Genomic DNA, 13,313 nt, shown 5'->3' with positions numbered 1-13,313 from the left:
GCTTGACGGCGACATCTGCGAGAAACGTGCGCTCTCCACGAGCTGATGGGAGCGATACAGATCACGCGCAGGTCCGCGGTGGGCCGATATCGGACACGGCGCACAATATTTCGGTGATCAAAGATGCCTCCTCTGCATTGTGTGTCGGGCTTCATGCCGCGCGGAGGTCTACCGACCTCGACATGCCTCCCCTCAAACCGACCGACGCGAGGACCTGATCAGATGTTCGCTTGATCTTTGTCGGGAATCGTGACTGTATCGTGACGTCCACCGTGAACACACGTTTGATCATGAGCGCAGCCAGGCGGACCAGCGTGGATCGCCGTGCTGCCGCGGAGGTCGGAGCAGTAGCGCGCCGGCGACTGCGCGGGCAGCGCTCGTTACCAGTTGCTACGCGTCGAACGTGTTTGACCCGGGATCATATCGGTCCACATGAGCTCACATGAGCAGTCATGCGAGCAGCGCGTTTGGCGAGCGAGTTTTCCAAAAGTGCAGCGACATATAAGGTTCGCGGCCGCGAACAACGACAAGCCCACCAAAAACCACTCTGTGGACCCCGCCCACCATGACCGCCACGACCGCGCCCGACTACTCGCCCGGCACCGAGAAGGACCTGACCTTCGCCCAGGGCTCTGCCGGCTCTGATGTCGCCGCCGAGCCCGAGCTGCACTCCGAGGAGCTCGAGTACAAGGGTGAGTTGAGCAAGGTCACGTGGCGGTGCTGACCGGCCAGCCAAGGCGTCCGACTACTTCACCCTCATGGCGTCGGGCTTCGCGCTCGTGTCGGACGGATACCAGAACAACCTGTCGACCGTCTTCAATGCCGTCTTCAAGATCCTCTACCCCGCCATCTACACGTCTGTCGTCTCGACCCGCGTCTCCAACTCGCTCCTCGTCGGCGAGGTCCTCGGCCAGGTGGTCGTCGGCCTCATCTGTGACCGTATCGGCCGTAAGACCGCCATGGTCGGCACCACCCTGCTCATCGTCCTCGGCGGCATCCTCTCCACCGCCGCCACCGCCCCCACCCCCGAGGGCATGTTCTGGATGCTCACCGTCGCGCGCGGTACCGTCGGTGTCGGTGTCGGTGGCGAGTACCCCGCCTGCTCCACCTCTGCCTCCGAGTCTGCCAACGAGAAGTTCGGCCGTGACCGTGGAAAGGTCTTCATCCTGGTGACCAAGTGAGTTGAGATCAAACCAGCGCCCCGCAGCACCCAACTCACGCCCCCAGCCTCATGCTCTCCATCGGCGGCCCCATTGTCATCTCGCTCTTCCTCCTCATCATCAACGCCTCGGGCTACAAGGGCACCAAGTCGCACGAGGACATCTACAAGCTCCAGTACACCTGGCGTATCCTCATGGGACTCGGAATCCTCATCCCCCTGTCCGTCTTCTGGTTCCGTCTCAAGATGATGAACCCCAAGCTCTACCGCCGCAACGCCATCCGCCGCAACCCTCCCTACGGCCTCATCGTCAAGCGCTACTGGAAGACGCTCCTCGGCACCGCCGGCACCTGGTTCCTCTACGACTTTGTCACCTTCCCCAACGGCATCTTCTCCTCCACCATCATTGCGTCCGTCATCCCCGGCGCCGGCATCGTGCGCACTATGGAGTGGACGCTCCTCCTCTCCGTCCTCTCCCTCCCTGGTGTGTTCCTCGGCGCCTGGGTCGTCAAGTACACTGGCCGCCGCAACCTCCTCATGATGGGCTTCTCGGGCTACATCGTCTTCGGCCTCATCGTCGGTATCTCGTACGAGAAGATCACCAAGGTCGTCCCCGCCTTCATCATCATGTACGCCATGATGCAGAGCTCGGGCAACTTCGGCCCCGGTAACATGGAGGGCACCATCAGCGCCGAGTCGTACCCCACTTCGATCCGCGGCACCTGCTACGGCTTCTCGGCTGCCATCGGCAAGACTGGTGCTGCCCTCGGCACCCAGGCCTTCACCCCGATCCAGAACAAGCTTGGCAAGCGCTACACCTTCATCATCGCCGCCTGCTGCGGTGTCGCCGGTGTGCTCCTCGCCTTCTTCTTCGTCGAGGACAAGGGCAAGGACAAGCTCGAGAAGGAGGACGAGCTCTGGCGCCAGTACCTCGTCGACCACGGTTACGGTGACCTCGAGATGGGTGACGGTTCCGAGCACCACTCTGCCAAGGCCAACGCCGACGTCAGGGAGCTCGAGTTTGAGAAGTAGATGGGATTTTGGGTACATCTAGAGTAGATGCATAGGTTTGTTCGTTACATGAACATTACAGGTACTGGGGTTAATACTCGTCCTCTCCGTCATCGTCGGGGAACCGCTCCCAGTATTCGATGGTCGCGGGGTCGATGGTCGAGTTGCTGCAAGGGCGCTTGGTGGCAGTGCAGCGGCCGCACTTGCGCAGCCTCTGGTGCCCGCGGCCAAAGTTGTCGTCCCAGCCGAGCATGATGCAGAGCTCGCCTCTCTCGGTACAGCGGCCACAAGGGACGACCCTGAAGCCATGTGAGTCGATCATATCACCGTTAGTCTTCTCGTTCGCGGGCGCAGGGATCGGCGAGGATTCAGTCTTGACGTCGCGGTCGGGCTTTGGGTGCAGTTGGGTGACGCTGGCGTTGCGCTCAGGCTCTAGCTCGGCGACGAGCTCGGATGAGACCTCGCGCTGCGGCTGCGGCTGAGGCTGAGGGGGAAGCTGGGGCTGAGGCTGGGGCTGGGGCTGTGGCTGTGGCTGAGGCTGAGGGCGAGTTTGAGGTTCGCGTGCGGGCTGTGGTTCGACAACACGTAGAACCTGCTGACGGGCCGCGGCGGCATCCGCAGCCACCACTGCCCTAGAGGACAGCTTCTGAACGACGCGGAGGGCCTGCTTAAACCTGCCAGTCGACGCCTGGAGGCCCTGAGACGCCCAGCGGTCCTCGCGGTGCATGTCTTGCACTTCGGGAACGAGATCACGCGCGATGCGGAACGCGTCGAGGAGAAATTCGGTGTCCTCTTCGTTGTCGATGGGCGGTGCGGGGCGGCGGGCGGGAGCATTCTGGTTCGAAAGATCCTTCACCAGGCGCTTTGCACGGCGAAAATGGTCCTTTGGAATTCCGAGCCCCTGCAGCGCCCAGAACGAGTCGCGGTGGTGATGTTCGAGCTCGGCGACCAGCTCGCGCGCAAAGTTGAGAGCTTCGAGGAGCGTGGCCACGTCGTCCGCAAGGGTAGGCGAGGTCGGCGCAACGGGTTCGGGGGTGCTGGAGAGCGCGTAGGGGCGACCAGGAGCAGATCGCCTGCGGAAGGGCCGGGCCGATAACCCATTGGCTGGCTCGGGGTCGGCTCCCGGCGAGAGGTGGAGTGATGAGTCCGGTGTCGACTCGGGCTCTGCCTGCTCGGCTCTCTTACGCTTGCGAGGTGTCCTACGGGCCCTCTGCAAGGGGGTGTCGGCCGACGGGCGGGCATATGGATGCTGCCTCGCCCTGTCTTCGGCCTCCACGTGAGGTGGCATGGTAGTCACAGGGCGTGGAGCCTGGACGGGTTGTTGATGATGATGATGATGGTTGTTGTTGATGGGTTGATGGCTGATGGTGTTGTTGAATGAAGTTGACGTGTCGGTGGCGAAAGGGGCTTCGCGCGGCAAGTTGGTCGATGCGACAAGTGTCCAATGTTTGGTGAGAGAGCGGTATCAATCAGCCATTTACGGCTGCGTGGCGAGGCGAAGAGGGGGCGCGATGCAAAGGTGTGAAGTGTGTGTGAAGAGTGACGAAAGAGAGCGTGTGTGTCTCAAACAACAACGAGAAGTGTCGCACTGGGCACCGGGCCGACGGATCCGGAATGTGGCGACGACGTCGAGTGTGGCGATCCCAAGTGTGGCAGCACGTCGCACTTGCAATCGAACGGACGAAGACGCAGGACGGAGCGATCTCTCCTCAACTTTGAGCGAGATCGAACGTCAAGACAGATCGCACTGGAGATCGTACTTCGAGATCGTACCCTCGTTCGGTTCTAGCTTCCAGTCGATGTGCTCGACTCCGCTGTCGCCGCTGCCTGCCAGTCCTGAGGACTTTAATTCCGCCGAAGAGAAGGAATGGAAAGGAACAGGAACGAGGAAGCCCGCTCAGCAGATCAACAGGCTCCTTATAAACCTGGTGCCAAGGAGCTGCCCCTCCACTCGGCCGAAAATCAACCACGAAAACACGGCGTTCGCCATCCGCCACACCCTCCTCGCCACCACGACACCCACCTCCACTTCCACCACCACGCCGGGTCCACAACACCCAGCCCCACAACCCCAGTAGCATGCATCTCCTGTTCACATGCACACCCCACTATCCTCGGCAAATGACCCACGCTTGCCTGCGCAGCTGAAACACGGCGCTTAGCCGGGCACCCGCGCGTCACCGTGCACCCGCGTGCGCAATGCAAAACGCACGCGTGCCCGCCCACACGGGCATGGCCCATGCGCCGCGCGACCCACTAGTCGTATATCTCGCGCACCCCAAAGTGTCTGCACGACAATGTGCATCCCGCTCTCGCACATCCTGGCGTGCATCCTCGGCCACGGTGCTGCCGACGACGACCCCCAGCAGCCCCAGCCTGAAGACCACCCCCGGACAACGCCGCCACCGCCATTCGCCGCCGCCCTGCCGCCCGAAGTGGTCGTGCGCTCGCTCCTCGCCCAGCAGCAGCAGCAGCACCGCGTGAGCGATGCCCTCCCGCCCCCGGAAACGCTGGTCAGGTCCCTTCTCGCCGAACGACAGTGGACAGATGACGCGCTGCCGCTTCCGCCCGCCGCGCTCGTCCTTGCCCTCCTCGGCCAACCTCGGCCTCCACCGATGCCACCTATTGCCGACATGGTGGTACGCCGCCCACCGGGGCCGATCCGTCCCCCGCCCCACCCTGTTCAGACGCAGCGCGCCCCCGCGGCTTTCCGCCTCCTCTGGGTCCGGTACGGCGATGCGCCGACGTGGACGGGGCGCTAGGACCGCCACCTGCTCGGCGGTGCTTGGACTTGCTCGCTCGCTCGCTACCCGCCCGTGCGGTCGGAATCACCGAATCACCTCATAGTGTGACGGAAGCGCGTTGCTCCACAAGGATGTCGCTCTGTGTGCTCGCCGACGGCCTCCAAGTATCCGGTGCTTGACCTCGAGGTCGACACTGCCCCATCGAGAAGGGGACCACGTCTCATCTACTCAGTTTGGGGTGCTGATCTGGCGAAGCAAGGTGGCTACATAAGCCGTCGGTGTTGTCGCGTCGGCTTCGTCCCCAAGCACAACAGCAATGACCAACTGTACCGTCTGCACCCCTACCAACCGCTGCCAGCACGTCGAGTGAGTACTATGTCGAGCTCTTGCTCACCCCAGGGCTACCCCTGCCAACTACAACGACCCCGCTTGCAACTGGCCCAACTGCAAGGAGTCGAGTACAAAGGAGGACAACATCCCCGGCACGTGGTGCACCGACCGTGAGTTCTGCACATTACGGCCGCGGGCTAAGAACAGACATGGAGCTCATCAAGGACGACATCTTTCCCTGGGCGTTCCCCTAGACGGGCCTAGTCGTCGACGCCACACCGCACCACCACTGTATATTCGTGACCGTCATGTATTGTATCGTACCAGCCTTCCCTTCGGTCAGAGCGGGGGAAGAGAAGTTGGCCGAAGCGCACCCTCGCCTGGTGGAGGCTGGCGGGCCGGCTCATTCATAATGGCCAGCGAGCGCACGCATTGTTGTTGTTGTCACGCAGTCGCCGTTGTTTGTTGTTGTTATTGTGATCACCACTTGCTTGCCACCAACCATGTCGTCAATCCGCGGTGCCCTCCGTGGCGTCAAGCTCAAATTCCAAGCTCTCCTCATAGGCCTGTTCGGCAGGCGCGTCGACATCGAGCACTCGCCGCCGTACGCATCACCTCTGGTCTGATCAGCTGACCCCCCAGTCGGTTCGAAGGGCGCGACTGGAGCAGTGGGCTATCAGTCACCTGTGCACAGTGGGACTGCCGGGCTCACGTTCACCCCTGGCAGCAATACTGCGCCGCTCGTGAGTGGTTTCACCGGGTTTCTCCGTCCTGACACTGTAACCAGACGCCGATGACCCAGAGACACCTCCTCCGCGTCGGGGGAGCTATGAGTAGCGGCGGAGAGCGGCGGGGCTGTCGGCTGAACAAGGGCGAAGTCACCCGGTGTTGTACTCATCCTATGTAGCATACCCATTGTGCTTCGGCGTCGCGCGATCGCGCACGCGAAGGAGCACCCGAGCGCTCTTCTCGCGCACCGACTGGTCCCACGTCGGTTACTGCCATAGCCCGTGACGGTTGAAACCTTGGCATCTCTTTTGAATACAACGACTAGATCTGGTACCTAAAGTCCTCGGCGTGCTCGAGCACGACGGTGCCGCGGTCTGCGCGACGGTTCTGGAACTTGAACCACAGGACGAGGCCGCCGCAGAAGGCGATGACGAGAATGTGCATGGCGATGGTGAGCCACACGCCGGTGGGGTAGCCTGGCGCGTCCTTCTCGTAGAAGGCGACCGAGGAGATGATGCCGCCGATACCGCCCCAGGCGACTATGAGTGCCGAGGTGAAGCCGCGCTTGCTCTGCGCGCGGATGGACGCCTGTGCCCAGCCGATCGAGAGCGAGACGTTGGTGTTGACACCGCCGTTGGCGAGGAAGACGCCGACGTACCGCGCGGCCTTCTGGTGCGTCGGCAGCTGCGAGTACATGAGCGTGCCAGTGATGACGCAGAGCGCATTGACGACGATCATGATTGCGCGCATGTTCTTGACGCGGTCCGAGATCCATGCCGAGGAGAAGGACGGGAAGATGAGCCAGAGGTACGGCGGCGCCATGAGCAGCTGGGAGAGCACGTTGCTGAACCCGATTGACGAGAGGATGCGCGGGAGGAAGTAGGCGAGCGAGTACATGCCCATGGCGGACGTGCAGAACATGAAGGCGAAGACCCAGAGCTTGACGTCGGCCATGTACTGGAGGAACTTGTGCCATGTCATCTTGTCAGCGACGGCGTCGCCACGGTCGCGGTTGATACGCGTGTGGATGAACTCCTTCTGCTCCTCGGTGAGGAAGGTGGCGCGGTCTGGGAAGTCGACGAGGAACGCGACGGCGAGGATGCCAACGGCAACGGTGATGATCTGGGGCGAGGTGTGAGCAAAAGCCCGACGAAAGACGGCAGTCAGCAGCCACTACTCACTCCATACATGATGAAGATCCAGCGCCAGCCCGACTTGCCGTGCATACCGTGCATCTGCGAGATGCCAAACGAGAGGGTCGCGCCGAGGCCCGAGAGGACCATGGATGAGGTGTAGAAGAAGGCGAGGCGCGTCGAGATCTGCTTGCGGGGGAACCAGGTGGAAATGAGGTATGCCGCGCCGGGGTAGAGACACGCCTCGAATGCGCCGAGGACGACACGCAGGCCCATGAGCTCTGTCCACGAGTTGACAAAGCCCATGCCGAGCTCGACGAGGCCCCAGGCGATACACGCGAAGCCAAGCCACCACCTGGCACCGAACCTGCGGAGGCCGAGCTGCGACTGGGACGTGTCAGTGATGCTTCAAGTTACGTGGCCGTCTTGGAGCACACGAGCGCCACTCACGGGAATCTCCAGCAAGATGTACGGGATGAAGAACATGAGCGTGATCATGCCGTAGCGGTTGTTGCCCTCGCTAAGCTTCAGGTCGCGCTGCATCGCCTGGTCGTTGGCTGCGCGCGCCTGGCCGAGGTTGGACCTGTCGCACAAGGACACAAAGTACATTGCGCTCAGGATGGGGATGAGGCGGAGGTCGACCTTGCGGATCGTCTTCTTGACAAAGACGGGGTCGTAGCCCTCGTCAATGTCGGCAAAGGTGCCGATCACGTCGACGTCCGAGCCGCCGCCCTTCTTGTCCGTGTATGCGCCGTCGCTGCGCGCCGAGACGGTGGGGTAGATGCCTCCCGACTCGATCTGCTGCTCCTCGCGCTTGGGGTCGGTGTGAGTCGCCATAGTGAGTAGATAGAGAGGCTTGCGGGGCCAACAAGGGCTCAAGCACCTTGCTTTATATGCCTGCGTCAAGCCCGCGGGGTTCCGACCTCCGCGTTGTGGGGGAGGCGATAATTGAGTTGGCTGGCGACACCCGCCTGCTGTGTGCCACGTTTGCTTTGGGAGAGGGAGGGAGCCACGATCGCTGCCGCCAAGCGCAGCCCCCGCCTCGGCACTTCGCTCGTCTCGATCTGCGAGCCCATTCCGGCGGATCTTGAGCGTGGCACTGGTGAGGCCCCACAATTGGCCCGAGTCGAGTGACTCGTCGTTGTGGGTGGTGCAAGTGGAGGCGGAGGACGCGCGCGCCAGCCAGCGACGACATGGACAGCCATTCAGAGACCACAGATCCGCGGATATACCGCTTGGAGACCGAATCAGACGCAGCGCCGAGCCGCCTTGGCGCTTGCTACCTCGCAGCTACCCCACACTGGTGGGCCGGTATGCCGATGGGGAGCGCGGTTGTGAGCCGCCCTTGACATGTGCCTCACGTTGTGGACATGTGCCGTCCACATTGCCCAGCTGGATAATAGGGTTGCTCGCGAATCTCGGCGCCGCGCCCTCAGACGGACGGCGGGACAGGTTCGGCTACAGCCCGCTAGATATCCGAGGTGCAAGAGTACGTGGGGGGCGTTGGCATGGCTTGGCGAGCTGGTGTGGGGGTGTCGGTGGAGCTGGATCAACGTCAGACGGGCGTCAGTGTGGGGGGTCAGAGGTCTGTCGAGTATCATCATCCCCATCTCATGTTGTCGTCGACGATGTACAGTCGTGTGGAGCGAAGATGATGCCCCACGCAACGCTGTGAGAATCAGCTTGGCTGTCCCCGTGTCAGCTGCTGTGATGGTGGAGCAGATATCAGACTTGGTGGATTTGGAGAGGTTGGAGGAGGGTGAAACACGAAAGCCGTGGATGCCAAGAGGGAGGAGCGGAACAATCGGAACTTGTGCGGTCAAGCGATCGCTTGTGGCAGGGAGGGCAGGGTGGCCTGCCTGGCAAGCTACATATGTAGCACTGAAACTGGGGCCACAGCCGCATCGGCACGGTCCGAGCATGGCACCAGCGTGCTCGGAGCTCGGCGACGGCGACGGCGCCGCCCTATCGCTGTCCACCCACGCCCCAGCCACCCCACACCCAGCTTAGCCCTCGCGAAGACACCAAGGCCACTTAGCTCAGCTGGTTAGAGCGCATGCTTAACACTCGAAGCGTTACGCATGAGGTCGGCGGTTCGATCCCGCCAGAGGTCAGTTGCGCCCCGTCCAAGGGCGCACAAACAAAAGGATGCGCGCTTAGCTCAGTGGCAGAGCGTTGGCCTTCGGTCAGTTATCACTGGAGAACCAACGGTCGTAGGTTCGACCCCTGCAGCGCGCTGTTTTTGGGTGGGGTGTGTAACCTTGTGATGCCTGTATCTCGGGAGCTGAGTTTTGTTGACGACGACCATCAGCAGGAGTGTGGTGTCTGCGCACACTCTTCGGTGGGCGTTCCGGGCGGTCACGGTACGCCTCCTCCTGCGCCTCACTTGCCTGTCGATACGCCCAAGTGACAGTCATGCCTCACACGGTGTTGTCGTGCAGGCAGGAGCCGCATACAGCCCAACATGTGTGCTCATCACGCCGGCCGCTTCCGTCCACCAGCGCCGCAGCCACCAACAAATGTACTTCTGCGCCACGCCGATCACGGACAATCACGTGACAATACTCCCGCCCTACCGCAGCGCCAGCTCACAAAAGCCACCAGAACCCAACAAAGTGTCGCGCTTCGTCGGCATCGAGTTCGAACACACCCACCACCATCACCTAGACAAGCAGCAAGCATGACCCGTGCGTGCGGAACATGAGATGCGCTAACGACAATCAGGTGGCGACCAGCGTGACCGCGACCGCGCAAAGAACCTCGCCAAGCTGTGAGTTGTCGTCGGTGTGGTACACTCTGACATCAGGAACGCCGGCAAGAAGAAGCAGACTGGCGATCCCAATGCTCGGCGCGAGGCGTGAGTGTGCCGGTGGCGGCTTGGGCACTGGTGCTGAACTGATGACACTAGCGACGCCAAGGCACTGCAGGAGAAGTGAGTGGCTTAGCGCTGGACAAAGCTGACGACGCGTAGGATTGCCGTGGGTTGATTCGACTTGCGCGTTTGGTGTTCAATGCTCACCGTGATACAGGCTAAGAAGGCCGCTGCTGAGGGTGGCGGCGACGACGCAAAGGGCGGCTCTAAGAAGAAGTAGTCGGCTCATTGCGGTGCGGGGCGGCATGCCGGTGTGCTCCTTGACGCGACGTGCAAGGGTGTCGTCCTCTCGTCGCGTCATCGCCTGCTGCGTGCGCCGTTTCGCGTCGCGTCGCGTAGCCCGAGACGCACGGCCGCTCACCCCGCGACAACAATGTAATGCATAGATGCCATGACATGATAACGGGTGGGAAGGGGTGGTGTGTGAGGCAAGGTACTGCAAGTTGCCAGTAGGCCGTGGCGCCAAATGAGTGTGCGCCACGGCTTTTACGCGCCGTCGTGTCGTCGTGATGTACTATAACCGCCTAAACCTAAGCATCGCCGCCGAGCGACTGAATCTCGGACCGCACGCTGGCCTCGGTCTCAATCTTCTGAAGCTGCGTCTTCTCGAGGACCTCGCCCTTGGCCACACGGGCCTTGAGGTCGTCAATAGCCTTGAGCTGGGGTGTCAGCTGTCTGCCTGCTTCGCAGCTTACCTTCTTGGTGAGGTTGCGGATCTTCTTGGTGTTGGCGTCGTCGTCACCAGCAGCCGCCTCGGCAGTCACCTCGAGCTTGGCAATAGCCGCAGCAGGCACGTCCTCGGCAGCAGCGTCCTGGCCCTTCTTGTTCTTGCTCCTGGTGCGCTTCTTCTTCTCGCCCTTGTCGGCGGCCGCTCCAGGAGGAGCACCGGGAACACCACCGCCGGGAATGTAACGCTGGGCGGGCTTGCCGCCCTTGAACATTGGCGTTGAGGCGCCAGACGAGGGAGCAGAGTCGTCGTCGCGACGGAGGTACGCGTCCGAGGCGGCGTTTCCGCGAGCTCCAGGAGGGCGGTAGGCACCCATGGGCTTGGCAGCGACTGAATGTGTGAGCGATGACCTCGGTGCTTTCGCCATCGCACTCACCACCGTTCTCCTCCTTGTCCGACTTGAACTGCGCAACACTGGGGTTCGCCTCGGGAGCCTTGGGCACAACGGCCGGGAAGGTCGGCGTGTCCTCGACCTTGCCGGGGCGGAAGCTGGCCTGGTAGAGGTCGTCCTGGGGGTGGATGTGCAGGAGCTGGCCACCGGCCCACCAGATCTTGACACCGTTGTCGACACGAAGACGAGGAGACAGGGTAGCAGTGAGGATGTAGCGACCGCATGGCGACCACTCGCAGTGCGACGAGTTGGACGCGGTAAACTCGGCAATCTTTTTCCTTGTGCTAACCTCCCAGATGTCGATACCGCCAGCAAGGTTACCGAAACCTGCCGAGAGCAGGAGGCGGCCCTGGGGCTGGTAGAGGACAAAGTTGCGCGGGTTGTTACCCCAAAGGTGGGTAGGCTTGGCCTTGAGGTCGTAGGTCTGCGTCCTGGCGGGCATGTCTGGAGAGTTAGAGAGGAACTACAGGATGCCATTAACTCACAGCCGTAGCACACGGTGAACTCGCGCGAGTTGGGGTTCCAGTTAAAGTCGTAGATGGGGCCCTCCTTGTCGAGGTCGACAAGGCCGTCAAACTTGCCGTCCAGGCCAACGAGGTAGAGGTTCGTCTCGCCGTAGTACGACTTGCCAGTGTTGTCGACGTCGGTGTGGGTGAGGAACAGGGCCTGGTGGGTGAGCTCCCGTCGCATCAGTTGTCAACCCACCATAGTACCGGCATTGTTCCACTTGACGTTGAGCTTGTCCGCCTTGTAGAATGCCTTCCTCGACAGGGTCATCGGGAAGTCACGGTTCTCAGTCTGCTCGACCTCGCCGTTGGCGGCCTGAGCCTTGCCGAGGAGCGATGAGAGGGGGTAGAGGGCGACGCTGGCAGGCGCGCCCTTCTTCTCGCCGACCCAGACGGCAACCGCAGGCTCCTGGTACGGCCTGATCGGCTTGCTGCTCGTGGCACCCTCGGGCAGGGACGTCGGGGCCGAGAGGAACACGTTCTTGATCTGGCCGTCACCCTTGAGGCGGGTCACGGGGCGCGGCGCAAGCGGCGGGGTGAAGACGAGCAGGTCGGACGCGGTTGGGCGAAGGAGGTGGGCCTCGTCGGCGGTGATGGTCGGAACCCTGGGGATTAGCGATGTTTTATCGATAGGCGAGGCGAGCACTGCCGCGCGACGCGCGCCCGCCTCGCCCAGACCATCTCGCCGTGCCAACACTCACCAGTCGTCGCCCGTCTTCCAGTACCACCCGCCGACGTTCTCTCCCGTGGCAATGTCCCATGCCTTGACGTTCTTGTGCACGTCCGTGTCGCTCTTAACGGGCCGCTCGTACGTGAACAGCCAGCTCGACTTGGGCGAGAAGCTGACGGCCACGACGTTGGCCTGCGCGATGGTGCGAGGTGCCGAGGTCGGCTCGTCAGCTGCGGACAGGAGCTCGACGCTGCAAGGTTAGCGCAAGTTCGGCGCGATGAGATGGCAGACTCACGTCTCGGCCGAGGCGTAGGCGAACCACTGGCCGTCGGGCGAGTAGGCGAATGCCCTGGTCGCGGCCGCGTCACTGTTGCTGTCAGCTATTGTTCGAGGAGCTCTGCTCCATCGCTCCACGCGATCCCACTCACGCAGGGACGCGGCCGGTCACGGCCCAGCTTGGGCTGTCGGCGATGCCGGTAACTTTTTGCGCGCGGACTGGCAAGTTAGTTACGGTGCTGTGGGACACTCGGGCCCGAGTGCTTGAGATGACCACTTACAGGCGTACTGAGCAGAAGCCATTTGTGATTGTCGTGGGTTGTATGGCTCGGCGTTGAAATGTGCGCTGTGCGGGCAGAAAGTGTGCTCCGGAGATGTCTCGTCTGTGCACCGAGTTAACGGTTCGAGAGCGAGGGGTGTTGCGGGGTGATGCCGACTGGCGTGAAGGAGGAGGAGAGAGAGGAGGTTGATGGCATCGACCACCTTGTCGATCACCACCACCCGTCCTCGCGGCGCGTTGCACCACCACCACCTGCGCCACGCTTGCAACATTCAATTCCATCTCCCTTGATACCCGTCAATTCCACGTCATTCGTCGCCACATTTTTCATTCCCAAGATGACGTTGTGAAGGGCTGTGGCACTGAAAATTTCGACGCGCCGCGACCAAGCCCAGACTCGTCGCTCTAGTTGAAATTCAAATAGGAAATGGTGACACGAGTATTTTGTAATGAGAATTACGCGGCGCGGGGCTGTTGTTGGCCGT

General features: G+C 62.1%; 6 protein-coding genes and 2 non-coding genes across 8 annotated transcripts; 5 read left to right on the top strand and 3 right to left on the bottom strand.

Annotated features, from left to right (window-relative positions):
- Positions 1–556: 556 nt before the first annotated feature.
- Positions 557–2,191, top strand: GIT1_0 (Glycerophosphoinositol permease 1; the record flags this gene model as incomplete). The annotated part of the gene is made up of 3 exons (XM_062770514.1): positions 557–692; positions 733–1,177; positions 1,228–2,191. The coding sequence occupies exons 1-3, from the start codon at positions 566–568 to the stop codon at positions 2,189–2,191; spliced, it is 1,536 nt and encodes a 511-aa protein (XP_062626498.1). The 5' UTR covers positions 557–565.
- A 70-nt stretch (positions 2,192–2,261) lies between these two features.
- Positions 2,262–3,458, bottom strand: LOC62_03G003986 (uncharacterized protein; the record flags this gene model as incomplete). Its single annotated transcript, XM_062770513.1, has 1 exon — positions 2,262–3,458. The coding sequence occupies one exon, from the start codon at positions 3,456–3,458 to the stop codon at positions 2,262–2,264; it is 1,197 nt and encodes a 398-aa protein (XP_062626497.1).
- A 1,009-nt stretch (positions 3,459–4,467) lies between these two features.
- LOC62_03G003985 (uncharacterized protein) lies at positions 4,468–4,932 on the top strand (the record flags this gene model as incomplete). Its single annotated transcript, XM_062770512.1, has 1 exon — positions 4,468–4,932. One exon carries the CDS (start codon positions 4,468–4,470, stop codon positions 4,930–4,932), a length of 465 nt encoding a protein of 154 aa, XP_062626496.1.
- A 298-nt stretch (positions 4,933–5,230) lies between these two features.
- On the top strand, positions 5,231–5,498 carry LOC62_03G003984 (uncharacterized protein; the record flags this gene model as incomplete). Its single annotated transcript, XM_062770511.1, has 3 exons — positions 5,231–5,280; positions 5,314–5,414; positions 5,452–5,498. 3 exons carry the CDS (start codon positions 5,231–5,233, stop codon positions 5,496–5,498), a joined length of 198 nt encoding a protein of 65 aa, XP_062626495.1.
- Positions 5,499–6,294: 796 nt separating this feature from the next.
- On the bottom strand, positions 6,295–7,943 carry prlL_2 (MFS transporter prlL; the record flags this gene model as incomplete). Its single annotated transcript, XM_062770510.1, has 3 exons — positions 6,295–7,095; positions 7,155–7,493; positions 7,557–7,943. The coding sequence occupies 3 exons, from the start codon at positions 7,941–7,943 to the stop codon at positions 6,295–6,297; spliced, it is 1,527 nt and encodes a 508-aa protein (XP_062626494.1).
- Positions 7,944–9,134: 1,191 nt separating this feature from the next.
- Positions 9,135–9,220, top strand: LOC62_03G003982. Its single transcript is given in 2 exon segments — positions 9,135–9,172; positions 9,185–9,220. It is a non-coding gene; the product is annotated as a tRNA-Val (tRNA).
- A 36-nt stretch (positions 9,221–9,256) lies between these two features.
- On the top strand, positions 9,257–9,344 carry LOC62_03G003981. Its single transcript is given in 2 exon segments — positions 9,257–9,292; positions 9,309–9,344. It is a non-coding gene; the product is annotated as a tRNA-Arg (tRNA).
- Positions 9,345–10,023: 679 nt separating this feature from the next.
- SPBC4B4.04 (Eukaryotic translation initiation factor 2A) lies at positions 10,024–12,993 on the bottom strand. Its single transcript, XM_062770509.1, has 10 exons — positions 12,830–12,993; positions 12,701–12,767; positions 12,568–12,639; positions 12,304–12,522; positions 11,802–12,207; positions 11,582–11,762; positions 11,082–11,540; positions 10,674–11,035; positions 10,078–10,637; positions 10,024–10,038 (listed from the first exon to the last, which is right to left on the bottom strand). Exons 1-9 carry the CDS (start codon positions 12,849–12,851, stop codon positions 10,509–10,511), a joined length of 1,917 nt encoding a protein of 638 aa, XP_062626493.1. The 5' UTR covers positions 12,852–12,993; the 3' UTR covers positions 10,024–10,038; positions 10,078–10,508.
- Positions 12,994–13,313: the final 320 nt, after the last annotated feature.

Source organism: Vanrija pseudolonga, chromosome 3 (assembly GCF_020906515.1).
Source record: "Vanrija pseudolonga chromosome 3, complete sequence".
Taxonomy (NCBI): Eukaryota; Fungi; Basidiomycota; class Tremellomycetes; order Trichosporonales; family Trichosporonaceae; genus Vanrija; species Vanrija pseudolonga.
The sequence above is the reverse complement of the archived record's forward strand: the minus strand, read 5'-3'. Positions and strand labels throughout refer to the sequence as shown.

What these genes read in the sequence shown, in the direction of transcription:
- SPBC4B4.04 (XM_062770509.1), bottom strand. Translation starts at nt 12,851, where the DNA reads ATGGCTTCTGCTCAGTACGCCT. An exon ending in GGCTTCTGCTCAGTACGCCT is followed by an intron (nt 12,768 to 12,829) that starts GTAAGTGGTCAT and finishes CTAACTTGCCAG; the next exon opens with TCCGCGCGCAAAAAGTTACC. An exon ending in GGAACAATGCCGGTACTATG is followed by an intron (nt 11,763 to 11,801) that starts GTGGGTTGACAA and finishes CTCACCCACCAG; the next exon opens with GCCCTGTTCCTCACCCACAC.